General features: G+C 40.0%; 1 protein-coding gene across 1 annotated transcript; it reads right to left on the bottom strand.

Annotated features, from left to right (window-relative positions):
* Nucleotides 1-8,902: 8,902 nt before the first annotated feature.
* LOC311296201 (5-hydroxytryptamine receptor 3A-like) lies at nt 8,903-11,485 on the bottom strand. Its single transcript, XM_084417879.1, has 6 exons — nt 11,361-11,485; nt 10,690-10,756; nt 9,952-10,124; nt 9,834-9,878; nt 9,633-9,739; nt 8,903-9,374 (listed from the first exon to the last, which is right to left on the bottom strand). Exons 1-6 carry the CDS (start codon nt 11,388-11,390, stop codon nt 9,191-9,193), a joined length of 606 nt encoding a protein of 201 aa, XP_084274005.1. The 5' UTR covers nt 11,391-11,485; the 3' UTR covers nt 8,903-9,190.
* Between the last annotated feature and the right edge of the window lie 2,421 nt (nt 11,486-13,906).

A 13,906-nucleotide genomic window follows, 5' to 3' on the forward strand; every position in this document is an offset into this window, starting at 1 on the left:
GCCGAGGAGACCGACGTTCTCGTCAGGGCCGAAAAAAACAGAGAAGTGACATTGTATGGGGATGGGAGAAACCCACCCAAATTAGCTTCGGTTAAACAGGCGTGGGAGGAAATTGCCACAATTGTTTCCTCGGCTGGCATCCCCAGGACATCACACCAGTGCCGCAAGCGCTACAACGATGTCAGAAGACGGGGGACGTCCAAGCTTACTGGCAACAATCGGACACGCCGTATAACTGGAGGTGGATCTGCCTCTACTCAGGACCTGACACCAGCAGAGGACATCGCTACATCCACCCTCAACGCTGAAAACGTTGAGGGATTTGGGGGCTTTGAGAAATCAGCACCCAACCCGATACACTAGCTGTCCAACCCCAAGGTACACTTACAAATCAAGTTCATACATAGAAATTTCTCATGAAAATCTTTTTAATCATTATTGACATGAAATAAATGTAACACAGCCATACAATAAATCAAAACAATGTAACGCAGCTTTGAAGGAAGAAGACCCTGGCCTCGCGATCAGTGTGCACGGGCCATCTGAGGAGGGAGCAGCGCAACCACCAAGGTGCAGAGGATCCAGACACACTACACGCCGTGGCAGCATCGTCAAACCGGAGGACCACCCGTTCCTGCAGCTCCAGCAAACCGGGTTTGACATACTGGAGCGGGAGCTGTCTGGGATGCGGCAAAGTATAAATGCTTGACCAGGTGGCGATGTTGCTTCAGCCTCTCGGGCGCATCCCCTCAAGTCTGGAGAGGATTGTTGCAGCCATGGAGCGTGGGCCTCCAAATGCACCACCTGCTCCTGTTGTGCCCCTTCCTCCTCCTGTTGTAACCGTTCCTCCTCCTGATGTGCCCCTTCCTCCTCCCACCACTCCATCTCCGTCCACCCGCTCTACCAGGAGCACATCACGCATTGCCCCTCCCAGACCCTCAAGTGTCCAATCCCGCTGTGGCGCGCATCGCATGCCTATCAGAGGGAAAAAGAATTATAGTTCTTCTGTTTAAATCTTTTCAACTTTTCATTTTCCATTTGTATTATTATTATTTTTTCAGTTACAGTTTGCTATTGATTTTTCTTTTTGACAAAATGTAAATAAAGAAATGTCACAAAGACATACTTTCCGATGTTTTGGGCTCACTCTCACTGAATCACAAGGTTATGAATGCATGGTAATATTTTTCCTTGTAATTATGTATGGTTTGCAATAATGGGAACTGCCGTGTCTTTGTAGATGAGAGAAGCAAAGTGTATGCACGTTGTGCACACGCTCAATTATGGCCAAGTATTTGTCCTTAAAATAGCATCTGAATAACGTGCCACTGACTTTAGACTAGGTTTTCCCTGGTCTGTGGCGGAAGTGTTTTCTGAAACTGCAAAATAGCACCAGGGAACGTTTGCGCTGGAACATGCCTCCTCTTTTCGCTGAACCGCCCCCGGGAGTGCAAGTTCATTACCTAATTTACCGACATGCGTCTGTGGAGGGAAAAGCCCGCTGTGCGTCGGGTGCAAAATAGGAATGATACATGTGTCGGTGTACAAAGTCAATTGCGCTTGGTGCAAGATAGGGCCCGAGACTTGAACAGTCCAGCAGGCGTGCTTAAGTAGGGTATTTTTTGAGTACATCCTCCACAGACATTCCTGCCATTATTTCTCGACGTCTCCAGGAGAATGTTCGTGCTATGCGGTCTTTCACAGTCAAGGTGTCTGGATGATTTTTTGCCAATACTCGCTTTGTAACACGTTCACCTGGGCCTCAACAGTCCTCAGCTTTCAGGTTTCAGCTTTCGCACTTTACTAACGTCTACCAGGAACAATGCGGTGTGAGACGCTGCAAAAGACGTGATACTTGTTGGCCTAATGCGTTTGCATATAAAAACGGGAAAAGAAATGCATTGAAAAAGAAAAACGTGTTCTGTGTGAAGATGCACATGCATCAATATGATGTTATAAAATACATAGTGTAAATGAGATAAATCCCTGTTAAAAGTTTTCCCTGTTAAAAGTCACCTCAAAGAAAATTTGAGAAAAAGTTTCGGCTTGTTTAGACATGCATATAAATCAATATGATCTTATAAAATACATATTGTGAATAGTTAAATAAAGTTGTTATTTTTTGCGCACAAAAAGTATTCTTGTCGCTTGATAAACTTATGGTTGAGCCACTGTAGTCACTTGAACTATTTTAAATATTGTCTTTACTAACTTTCTGTGCCGGAAATTTTCAATAACATGGAAGCCTATGGAGGAGTGAGACAGCTCTCAGATTTCATCAAACATATCCTAATTTGTGTTCCGAAGATGAACGAAAGTCTTACGGGGTTGGAACAACTTGAGGGTGAATAATTACTGACAGAATTTTCTTTTTTGTGTGAACTAACCCTTTAAGTGTTCTTTTTAAATTATTTATGTGTTAATAATAATGAACCACAAGCATTCGTTCTTAAACGCGATTCCTGCTAGCCACATACCCTTAAAAGAGGCTTCTGTTGGGAGTTCTTGCGTGGTGCCAGACAGATGAGACCTATCTGCTTTTCATGAGTGGTCCTAGGAACCTTAGCAGAAGCACCATTTGAGACCTTGGAGTCTGTCTTTGAGAAAATGCTGACTCTTAAGATAGCTTTACCATTAAGCTTCAGGCCCTGTCAATAGCCTCCTTCTGCTTGGATTTTGCTCCAGGTGATGTCAAAGCTATACTGCACCCTAGACCTGACTACATCGCTAAGGTACCCCCTGCGGCTGGTCAGCAAGTTGTCTACCGCTCAGGCCAGTAGCGTAGATCCTCTCCGATTTTGGTCTGTTTTGGTGGCCACAACAGAGGTAATGCGGTCACCAAACAGCTTTTTTCGCATTGGATCACAGACGCCATCACCCTCTCCAATGAGGCTCTCCGGAATGGCTTCACCTTTAGGGGTCAGGGCCCCCTCCACTAGGTGTGTCTCGTCTTCTAATGCTCTTGCCAGGGGTGCATCCTTACACGATGTATGTGCTGTGGCAGGATGGTCCCCAGGTTTTACTGTCTGGATGCAAATTCAACCCCAGGATTGCGAGTCCTTCAAGGTTGATCCAGGTTTAGTCTGCACTCAACAATTGTCTGGGCAGATCACACTGCCTTGTGGGGCAGACTCTTCCCATAGCGTGGTGGCATTGGTATTAAATTTCCCATAGAGTCAATGCCATGACACAGCGTTAAAGTTCCACTTTGAAGGGGAACATCTGGGGTTATGTATGTAACCCCACTGCATCAAGGCATTGAATACCAAAGCAATTAGTTTTTTAGACTGGGAGGAAATTATAATGGTAACTGAAAAGCTAAAATGAAATGACAATTTTCACTGTATGCGCAGTATGAATGTATTTTTTGTGAATAAATGTAACTAATCAAGATACAGTATAGTGACACCCTTGTAAATGCGACGCACCACACAATACAAGAACTATAATGAAAAGTTATCGACTAGACTGAATATATATACTGTGTATTAGCTACACACACATAGCTAAAATTATATATATATATATATTTACTAAAATGTTTGCTTAAATTTTCGACTCTTATTCTTGCATATGCATATAGTAAATTCAATAACCTAATACTGGTAAAAAACAACATTCCACCAGCATAATTCACATTCTATAATGGGGTGACCATATTTAACATACTAATGTTTTTGCAAAGTCTTAAATGTAAATATGTAAAGGATGTACTTGTACTGAACTGTAAAGAGAAGGTTAATATTCATGGTGTAACAATTCATGTTCTGTGTTAACCTACTTGGAATCCTTGAATCTTTGAAAAGGTCATGATCAAGTCTTGGTTGGCCTTTTTTTCTATAGTTTTTTTTTTTTTTTATGATGAAGGCAGGTCTTTCAAATATTGCACATAAAAAGTTGCACATTTCAAAAATCATACATATTTGTTGATTCATTTATTATTATTTGTTTCACTTATTTCAAACAGAAATCATACATATTTGTTGATTTTTTTATATATTTTTTTTACTGATTTCAAACAACAGTAAGAAGGATTTGTTGTTATATTTCGACCATTTACCAACCAACCAGTGATTTCTCAAAAGACCAAAAACAGAAATTATAACTGTATCTATATATAAACTCCCATTAAAATACAGTTATCTAAAACTGCATAGCCATTTGTAATATTAACACATACGAATGTTTTTCATGCTTTACTTTTCAAAACATTTTCCACTGCTATACTGACCCTCTGTCAGAAACTCATCAGAGTTTCTTGAAGCAGTCATTCTATCATAACTTACTACAATTATTACCTAGGTAGTTTTGAAAATAAACATCCTACAACATGCATTTATACTGATTAATCAGTTGGATTACAAAAACCAATAAAAACAAATACAGAACTTAACATTGGCAGAAAATCTTCATTACAGACCATTTCATTTAATAAAGGGCAACATTTTTACAGGTTCAGTGATCATATACACTTAACAGCACAAATTTTCATGTAGTTCATTTATACCACTGATGTATTTTTGCCGTACCAGGACAGCCAAATTACAAAAATGGTGATGAAACTCACTAAGAGAAAGATAATATAAATCCCAAAAAGGAAGCGGTCAATGACTTCACCCAAATGTATCCACTCCTCTGCGCTCTCATCAGTTTTGAAATGTTTATCGACCTGCTGACGGATGAATAGTAACTCGTGGCTTATCTTCCTCAGTTCCTGAAGAGTAGGAGTTGTGTTATGGACCGCTTCGCTCTGAGGGGTGTCAACTACAGGGTCACAGCATTTGGTCTCAGTTCTGTGCTCTACAGGTACAAGAGAAGTTGTTGAAATAAATACATTTTTATACATGAATGGAATACTCTTATGGCTCGTTTCCACCGAGTGGTACGGTACGGTACAGTACAGTACAGTACGATTCGGGACGGTAAACCCTGATCCGGCTTGCGTTTCCACCACCAACAGTACCCTTACTTGATAGGCGTGATGTAGCCTATGCCGGAATGAAGCGATCAACGTCATTTTCGCGGAGAAGAAGAAATCGATATAGTACACAACAGTGGATGACATACAGTAGATATGAAAGCTTTAGCATAAGTTCTGCTGGGAAGACTCAATTACTACATCACCTATTGCCTTCACTTCTATCCAATCATATTCTTATGCTCACTGTATAAAGCTCGGTACTTACACATGTTTGAGTTTGCAGATACTGAAGCGACGATTACCCCCATCCTCCCCACCACCACCAGGATGGTCCTGTCCATACCTCCCGGGGGGGTCGGCTGCACCCCTGCCTTCGTCATCAGGCAGGAATTGCAGATCCGATACCCTCGGATTATGCACTACGGACGGGGTCTACGCCAAATGACTTTGTATATTATCAGCTTGCTGAGCTGTCAATAAATGTACGATTTGTTGAAATAATTCTCCCGAGTCTTTCTCGTAGAACTTGTTCTTGCTTCTCGGCATGTGGCTGTTTGTCACAAGAAGACAAGCGCAGACATTAGGCGTTTCTCAATCCCAAGTACGCAAAGTTCGGACTTGCCAAGTCCGACTCAGGAGAATGACTCCCGAGGACGCGACTCTGGTAATTCTGCAAATGGAACAGCTTCCTGAAAGCGTCATTCAGCTCGCTCTGCTATTCCGGTTATCTATGTATGTATATTTTACGCAACAATAAAACGAAATATGTTATAAAACACAAATGTGGTTCAGGCAACACGTATTGATTATATTCACTCCATGCATAACGTTAGCCTATTTATAACAAAACAAAATATAAAACACAACCCTGCCTCTTTTCGTTTAAATTTTAAAAATATTAAACATCTTAATATGGTCCAGGCAATATGTGCATTTGTACTAAACAAAAAATGTTGCAGTAAACAACCTAACAGTAATCATCTTCACTGTCATAAAATTAAGAATGACAAAACTCAACCCTGTCTCTTTTTGTTAAATTTCATTTTTTATCAATAATAGTCATTATAAAAGTATAAGTAAAAGGTACAAGAAGCTATACAATAAGAAATAAAGCAAACAATTCAGTCAAACATACAAAGTCAGCGCTCTAGTCTAACGTTACAACAGTAAAGTTCAATAGCCTAAAAATATAAAGTTATGAAACTTCACTTAGCCCTCAGCCAAAACGATTGACCAGGGAACAAATTATAGATTCACGAGACCAAATATCGCCCGTTAGGTCTACACAAGATGAATTATATCTCATGTTTAACCACTACAGAGACTTCAGAGTCAGCGGCAAACATCAGAACGACTAGCCGAGGAAAGGCTGTCCCAGGCGGGGTACATGAGCGCCACCCTTTAGGTACCGTACCACTGTGCTAGGTACCCCAACGGAAGGGTACCGGAAAAGAAGTACGGTACGGTTCAGCATTTTGGTACCATTCACAACTTTTGACAGTGGAAACGGAAATAATTGCGTACTGCTCGGTGGAAACGAGCCATTAATGATATTTGGAAATTATTAGTTCAAAACAATTGAATAAAACTTTAGCTTGTGGTGTCACCATAGCAGATCATCCGTACATTTATCTGGCAGGTTTTAATTTGATAAACAACACTAGACAGACATTTAATTTTGCATGTAAGACTCACCTACAGGACCACAGTTTTGGTCACTGGGTTTCTTGCTTAAAAAAACAAGTTTAGCAAGGTAGTTGAGGAAAAGCACCTTGGCCCATCGAGGTAACGGTCCATAGTTACTGGAGCCACACTGAATATTTATGATAATAATTGTCTCCAGAAGACTTGCCACCATCAGTGCCAAGCAGAGAGAGAAAAACACATCTGGAAAGAGATTGAATATAAAAGAGAGGAAATGTAATGTTACAAAAATAAGCTAAAGCTGTACAATATTAATGCCGGTTGGCAGGCCCGGGGTGGGTAATCGGGAGAATCAGGAGAATTCCCAGTGGGCCGCTTCACTTTTGGGTTTTTTTTTCTTTTTTTTCCCACATTTGTCACATTAGTTACATTAAGCTATACATGTTCCGCATTCTGACACCGCAGCGCGCAACCTCTGCATGGGTTGTACCAAGTGAGGGAGCTCTCCCCTCCCCTCTCATAGAGTTGGTTGGGTCCATAGCCCGTCTTTTCCAAAACGTTTTCTCAGGTAGGCTACCGCGGTACCGCGGTACCGCCTACCGATAGCTAGCTTTTTTTTAGCTTCTGAGCAGCAGATAAGCCAGTCCCCCCTCTGAAAATGAGGAGGCCATGATGACTACAGGGACAGGTAGAGAGGATACCAGAGTAAACAATATGAATTAAAGTTATTTAACCCTCAGGTTGTGTTCAAAACCCTATAACACCGTCACCTTTTGTGTTCCCCGGTCAAAAATGAATAAATCAATTGTGGAATAGTGGAATATTTTTTGTTAACTTATCAGCTTAAGTGAATTATTATTTAACCTTTACATTATTTGTTGAACCATGGTATTAATAAAAACTACATAATAGTAAGAGCTGAACTATTGGAAAATAGTTCCTATTTTTCCACCATGGAAAAAGTGGGCCGGTCTTGGGCCTGAAACTCCCGGGCTGAAAAGTGGCCCCACTCCGGCCCTGCCGGTTGGCAAGAGAGGAAAATATGCTTTGAAACTGTCATAACCAGCAATGACTGTAACAAGTGACAAGACATTTTTGGGCCAGATTAATAAAATAGGGCAAATTTGTGTGAGACTGCGATCCCATAAAAGCACAGATGGGAGTGTAAAGTTTGGCCGGCGATCTACTGACAATGTGCAAATTAAAGATGCAGCCAGCTCGTTTCCATAATGACCATTACAATCTACCAACAGCAGCGCAAGTGTAGGGTCGCAGCGAATTTAAAATAACGTGGCTTGGTAATCGATATGCTCAATTAACGTCTTCCTCTGGCATTCCAAATAAATTAACACAAGTATAGAAAATTCTTGCAAGCAGTAATTAGGGGGCCACAATTCAAATGGATAAATCTTGCTACACACTGGATTTGATCCAACAAACTTTAAACATGAAAATGACAATGCAATTGTAACGCAGGCCAGCTAGTAGTCGCTGTGCGAGTAAACCTCACTCCTCTGATCTCAACAGGCGCTCTAGCGACAGATGCTAGGGGCTGCAGCCTGTAGCCTCCTTGCTAGAGTGCCTGACTCTCATGTTGGAGACCCGGGTTGGAGACCCGCACGGAGCGGGGTGTGAAGGACCTGGTGAGAGGGGTTACATTGGTGCCGTGACCCGGATGGGAGTGAGGTTTAGGGGGGTGAGTGTAACGGAGGCCAGCTAGTAGTCGCTGTGCGAGTAAACCTCACTCCTCTGATCTCAATAGGCGCTCTAGCGACAGATGCTAGGGGCTGCAGCCTTTAGCCTCCTTGCTAGAGTGCCTGACTCTCATGTTGGAGACCCGGGTTCGAGACCCGCACGGAGTGGGGTGTGAAGGACCCGGTGAGAGGGGTTACACAATTACAAATTAACCCCAAACTTATCTTGAGCATTTTTCTTTCAGTGCAGCCAGAATAAGCACTTGACTCTGGAAGCTTGTCACATGCCTGGTTATGAAAAAGTGTAACGCTACAATAAAAAGCTCCTATACAAACTTATGAGAGGTAAGGTGTTTCCTGTGACGGGCAGCAGGTCGTTCATTAGCAGCAGGAACACAGTGTAACCCAAGATGAGGGTCATTTTGAAGGAAGATCGATCCACATTCTGAGGTGGCAGAAGAAAGCTGAATAGATCTACAGCAATGAGGAAACAGCTGGGAATCAGGAGGTTCACCACGTACATGGTGGGTCGACGCCTGAGAACGATCTGAATCATAAAATATAAAATCTGTAATACATGTTCCAATAAAAATTAATTTGATTAAAATATGTATAAAGGAATTTTTTTTTTTTCCTAATTTATCCTTATCCAAGTTATAGAAATGTAACTTTTGTGTGTTCATACATAGTAAATGAGTGCATCAAAATGATTGTTTAGCTCTTCAGGAAGTAATACAGGTTTTTCAGCTAATATGGTGACTAGCTCCCACTCTCCTTTAGTTTTCATTGCATTTAGGGAATTTTCAAGTGTTTTCTCCACTGGTTCAGAAAAAGACAATTGAACATCCGACGCTGTAGAGAAGACCAAACAATGAGAGAGAGATGACGGGGTCACAAATGTTGTAGTTATTACTGAAAATCTACCCTCCAGTCAAGCCAACGTACCAAAGAGCTGGTATGAATTAAAAGTAAATGTACATTTCTGAGTATCGAATGGAAAGGTGTAGATGTCCATGTTGCAGGAACTGATCACATGAATTGGAAGATCATCCATTACCTCACCAGTATGTTGGACATAAAGGTAATATGTGTCTGGGACTTTATTTTCATCCATGCTTTAGAGTAAAAACAAACAAAAAACAGCAGCATTAGGAAAGGGTAGTATGCAGGGTATGTTACAGGGCAATCCTTCGATTATCCATCACATTTATTAAAGCTTTTGAGTATGCTTTTTAGTCAAATGTAACAAAGTGCAAAAAGTCTTGTAACATTTCATGATATGCAGGAGAAAGATTTCAGATTTACTTGCAATAATCAGCACTGACATACTGTACAGTAAATCAAATATAATAGCTTGATACTTCTGAACTCACAATTCATTGATGACAACATCAGGCCTCCACAGTTGTTTTCTTGGAAGTGAGATTCTGTCTGTTCCACATTCAACAGGATCCCAACTCAAACCTTCAATATTCCACATCTACAAAACAAAATATCATTATAGTAAAGGCTGCACGAAACACTGAGGGATCTCACTTCTTTAAATGCCTAAAAAAGGCTGCAGAAGGTCTTACCAAATACGTCCAAATGTACGAGTCAAATAATTGAGCTTTTTCATCCTGAAAGAAAAAACAATAAGAATGTACATAATTTCTCACACATTTGATTGCCAGTGATATTAAATAAACTTACCACATCTAAAATTCCATACAGAGTGAAGCTCACACTGATGTTTGTGGGAGTTTTCGGGTAAATAACTGGCCTCACTTCAGTTTTGCCAAAGATGCTATCCTTCAGGGCTGTTAAAAGAGCATCTGTAGTCGGTTCGGAGCAGTTAATAGTCCCTGCAGGTTTCATTAATAGTGCTGTAAGAATAAATTAATATATTAAACAAATTAACAAGAGGTAGTCATGAAAAACAAGTGTTTTCAGATCAGTGAAATAAGTAAAATATCAATTGAACATCTTTTTGTCTGAATCTGAGACGGAAACTTGGACAACAGTTTACAATACATTTTTAGAATAGCATTACACAAACATCATTTTATTTAATGTTTCATATAATGCTTGGCAGATTATCAACTGATCACTTAAATTTCTCACTTAACATTTATTATTTATTCACCCAAAATAAAAGAAAAATTCTGTCATCAAAATGAGCCGAGGGTTAGCAAATGACAGAAAAAAAAAATAAAAATTTTTTAACAAGTTTTGTTTTGTATGACCAATTCCTTTACCTTTACATATGATTCATGTATTTTCATACATATAGTATTACAATCTACACAAGCAACAACAGTGTGTAACCATCAAGCTTTACATAACTTTGTTAATTACTTTGTTGATTAAAGCTTTTTTAACTAAAGTGATGTGAAAATGATTTGGTGTGTGTGCAACTGTATTATTTTTAATGAAAATATAATTTCTTACACTGCATTAGGAGACTGTAGATAATGATGAGCCGGAATTGTGGAAGACTAGCTGTGTATTCAGCAGCCTGTAATGATGGTAAAGTTATTTGTTGGATTAGCAAGTGCTTTTTACCACATCTAAAAAAAACAAAAATGGCAACGTGTGATATATATATATATATATATATATATATATATATATATATATATATATATATATATATAAGGTTTTTATTTTTATTTTTATTTTTTACCTGAAATGTCACTGTACATTTGCCATTATAATGTTGCTTTTATAAAATGTGATGAGAATTTTCATACAGAATTTTTGAAGATTTGTGAATATTTGATGTCTAGTAATAGACATTTGAACTCAATGAGTAGCATTTTACACTACAGTGTACATATTACATGTGATGTGTAACATGTTCAAATATCATAATAAACATCTAAATGTGTAAACTGCCTCTGGAAATGATTACATATTATATACATTAAACATATTCATCACATATGTAATGGCACCACAATACAGAAGATGAACCACAGTATAGTATTAATCACTATTGAATACATTTTTTAAAATCTCATAAACCTGACATTTACACAGTTTTATGTTTTAAAAAAAACATTCAGAAAAATATCAGAAATTTTTATTAATACATTAAGATTTTTAAGACAATGTCTTACCCATGATCTCGAGAGCAAAGATACTGCCATCACCTTCTCAAGAATGTGAAAACAGTTGGCAATGAGTAGGCTATGCTATAAAATTAAATGTATTATTAAACTTACAGTTTTATGTCTGTGAGTCTGTGATTTAAATACAGTGTCAAACTATATACCAACACTGATTTGCCTAGATATTTGTGTACATCCCATGAGTCTGAGAAGCCAAAAATATGCAAAGCAAAACATATGTCGTGTAAATCCCACTTTACAAATATGGTGGTTTCTGTGGTGCTTCCATATGAAGGCAAAGGGAATAACTGATAATAAGGATGTATTTACACATTTTATTAAAACAATAAAGAACGAATCAGTAATAAGTTTTCTCCTATACAGCAACTGAGAATAGATCCATAAAATACACCAAAACACAACATAAATTCACAAAAGACACATTTTATTCATGTCGATGTACATAAAAAATTGGGAAATGTGCGCCTTCAGGTGGGAAGCAGGATTAACATTTTCATGGATTAATAACTTCAATTCTGCTCTGTACCTCATACAAAATTATTATATACCACCAGAGAGGACTGCGACTGCAACGCATCGTCATTTTTTTGACATTTTCGCAACAAATAAATTATTGATTACACTTGTCTGTCAGGGCTCAGGTTTGATCTGTCTCTTTTCTTCTGCATGTGTCTTTGTTTTTGTTTTCGGTTGCACGTGCCGGCCCCACTTAACTAATGTTGTGCACGACCTCGCAGCTGTTTGTTTTCTTTTCTTTTCTTTTCTTTTCTTTTCGTTCGAGCGTGCCAGATCACGTTTAGCAATCTGCGCGGTTGTGCTCGCATTTGCAGCTGTTTGTTGATTTCTTATCTATTCTCTCCTTATTTAAACCTTATGTTTTCACTTTTTCTTTGCCATTGTGTTTTGTCGTTCACGCTTTACACAGGTCTCTTGTTTTGTTTCATCAGTTATCGGTCTTGTTGTGTTTTTTTTCTTCTTTTTTTCTGTCCAGTCATTGCCTTTGATGCCTTTGAGGACTGTCTATGCTCCCTGACCAGTGGCTTGTTCATCAGGATTTTGGACTCTTGCTCTGGATTGTTATTTATATCCCTGGATCCTTCTAAGTTTGATTGGTTGAGCTATCATCTTTAATGACCCTCGCCTGTCTCTGACTATTGCAGCCGCTTGCCTGGTATCTGACCACTGCCTGGACTTTGACCTTTCCTTCAATTGTGCCCTTGAATTGCTGATCTAGAATTTGTCAGCTCGCCATCTATTTGTCACTGAATAAAACTTTTTGATTGTGCTTCTAACTTCATTTGGGTCCTTCATTTCAGTGAATCCTGACATAACACACTGGCCAGTATGGACCCAGCAGAAGAGGCTCAGCTCCGAGCTGCTGTTGATCTCCAGGGAGTGATGTTGAATCGTCAGGCTGAGGAACTTTCTCATGCTCGTCATACCGTGGATGCTCTGGTTGCGTGGGTCACTGAACTCTCTGACCAGTTACGCCACCTCCAGCCCGTCAATCTCAATGCCACGCCTCCAGCACCCCAACAGTCCACTGGTCACAAGCCACATATTATTAATCCACCTATTTATGCGAAGGAACCAACTAATTGTCGTTCGTTTCTTATTCAGTGTGAAGTAGTGTTTTCACTCCAATCCCAGACTCACGCGTCAGATGGAGTGGCTTACGTCATTTCTCTTCTGTCTGGATGGGCAGACTGGGGCACTGACATCTGCGACTCTTGTTCTTCGTGCGATGAGGATTTTAAATTATTCAAAGCTGAAATGATTAAAGTATTTGACAGACCTGGGTTTGGCAAGGAGGCTTCCCGGCAATTGGCTGTGCTACGTCAAGGCAACAAATCAGTTGCTGATTATGCTATCGAATTTAAGACTCTTGCAGCCACAAGTGAGTGGAACCAGCTCCGAGCATTTTTTGGATGGATTGGTGGCGGACGTTAATGATGAAATCTATGCTTGCGACCCCCTTGGAGCTGCTGGATGACATTATTGATCTCGCCATTCGTTTGGATTCCCACATGGAATTGAGGCGTAAAGTTCTTTCGGAAATGCTTTCCGAGTCCCCGAATCATCTGACCCTGAACCTATGCAATTGGGGAGAATGCATCTTACTACCAAAGAGAAGCAACGTCGACTTTTAAAGGGGCTTTTTGTGGCGGTCATAGTCACATTGCGGCTGTTTGTCCAGTAAAAGCCAATGCCCACCACAAGATAGGAGAGTTCTGGCGGGCTACACTTCAATCTCTCCATCACTGGGCTCTCGTACTCTCCTTCCTGCTTCAGTGTTACTGAATGGCTCGGTCATTAAATGCTCTGTGCTCATTGACTCGGGAGCAGAGGGGAATTTCGTTGATGTCGATTGAGCTCATCAATATGGTCTTCCTATTTATTCTCTCCCTTCATGGACAACAGCTCATGGCAGTTACTCAGATCACTGGTCCGGTGAGTTTGGGACCTCTGGTAACCACTGGGAGGAACTAGAGTTTTATTTATTTAATTCACCTTCTGTTCCCATTGTGTTGGGT

Source organism: Rutilus rutilus (genome assembly GCF_951802725.1).
Source record: "Rutilus rutilus genome assembly, chromosome: 8".
In the NCBI taxonomy this organism is placed as follows: Eukaryota; Metazoa; Chordata; class Actinopteri; order Cypriniformes; family Leuciscidae; genus Rutilus; species Rutilus rutilus.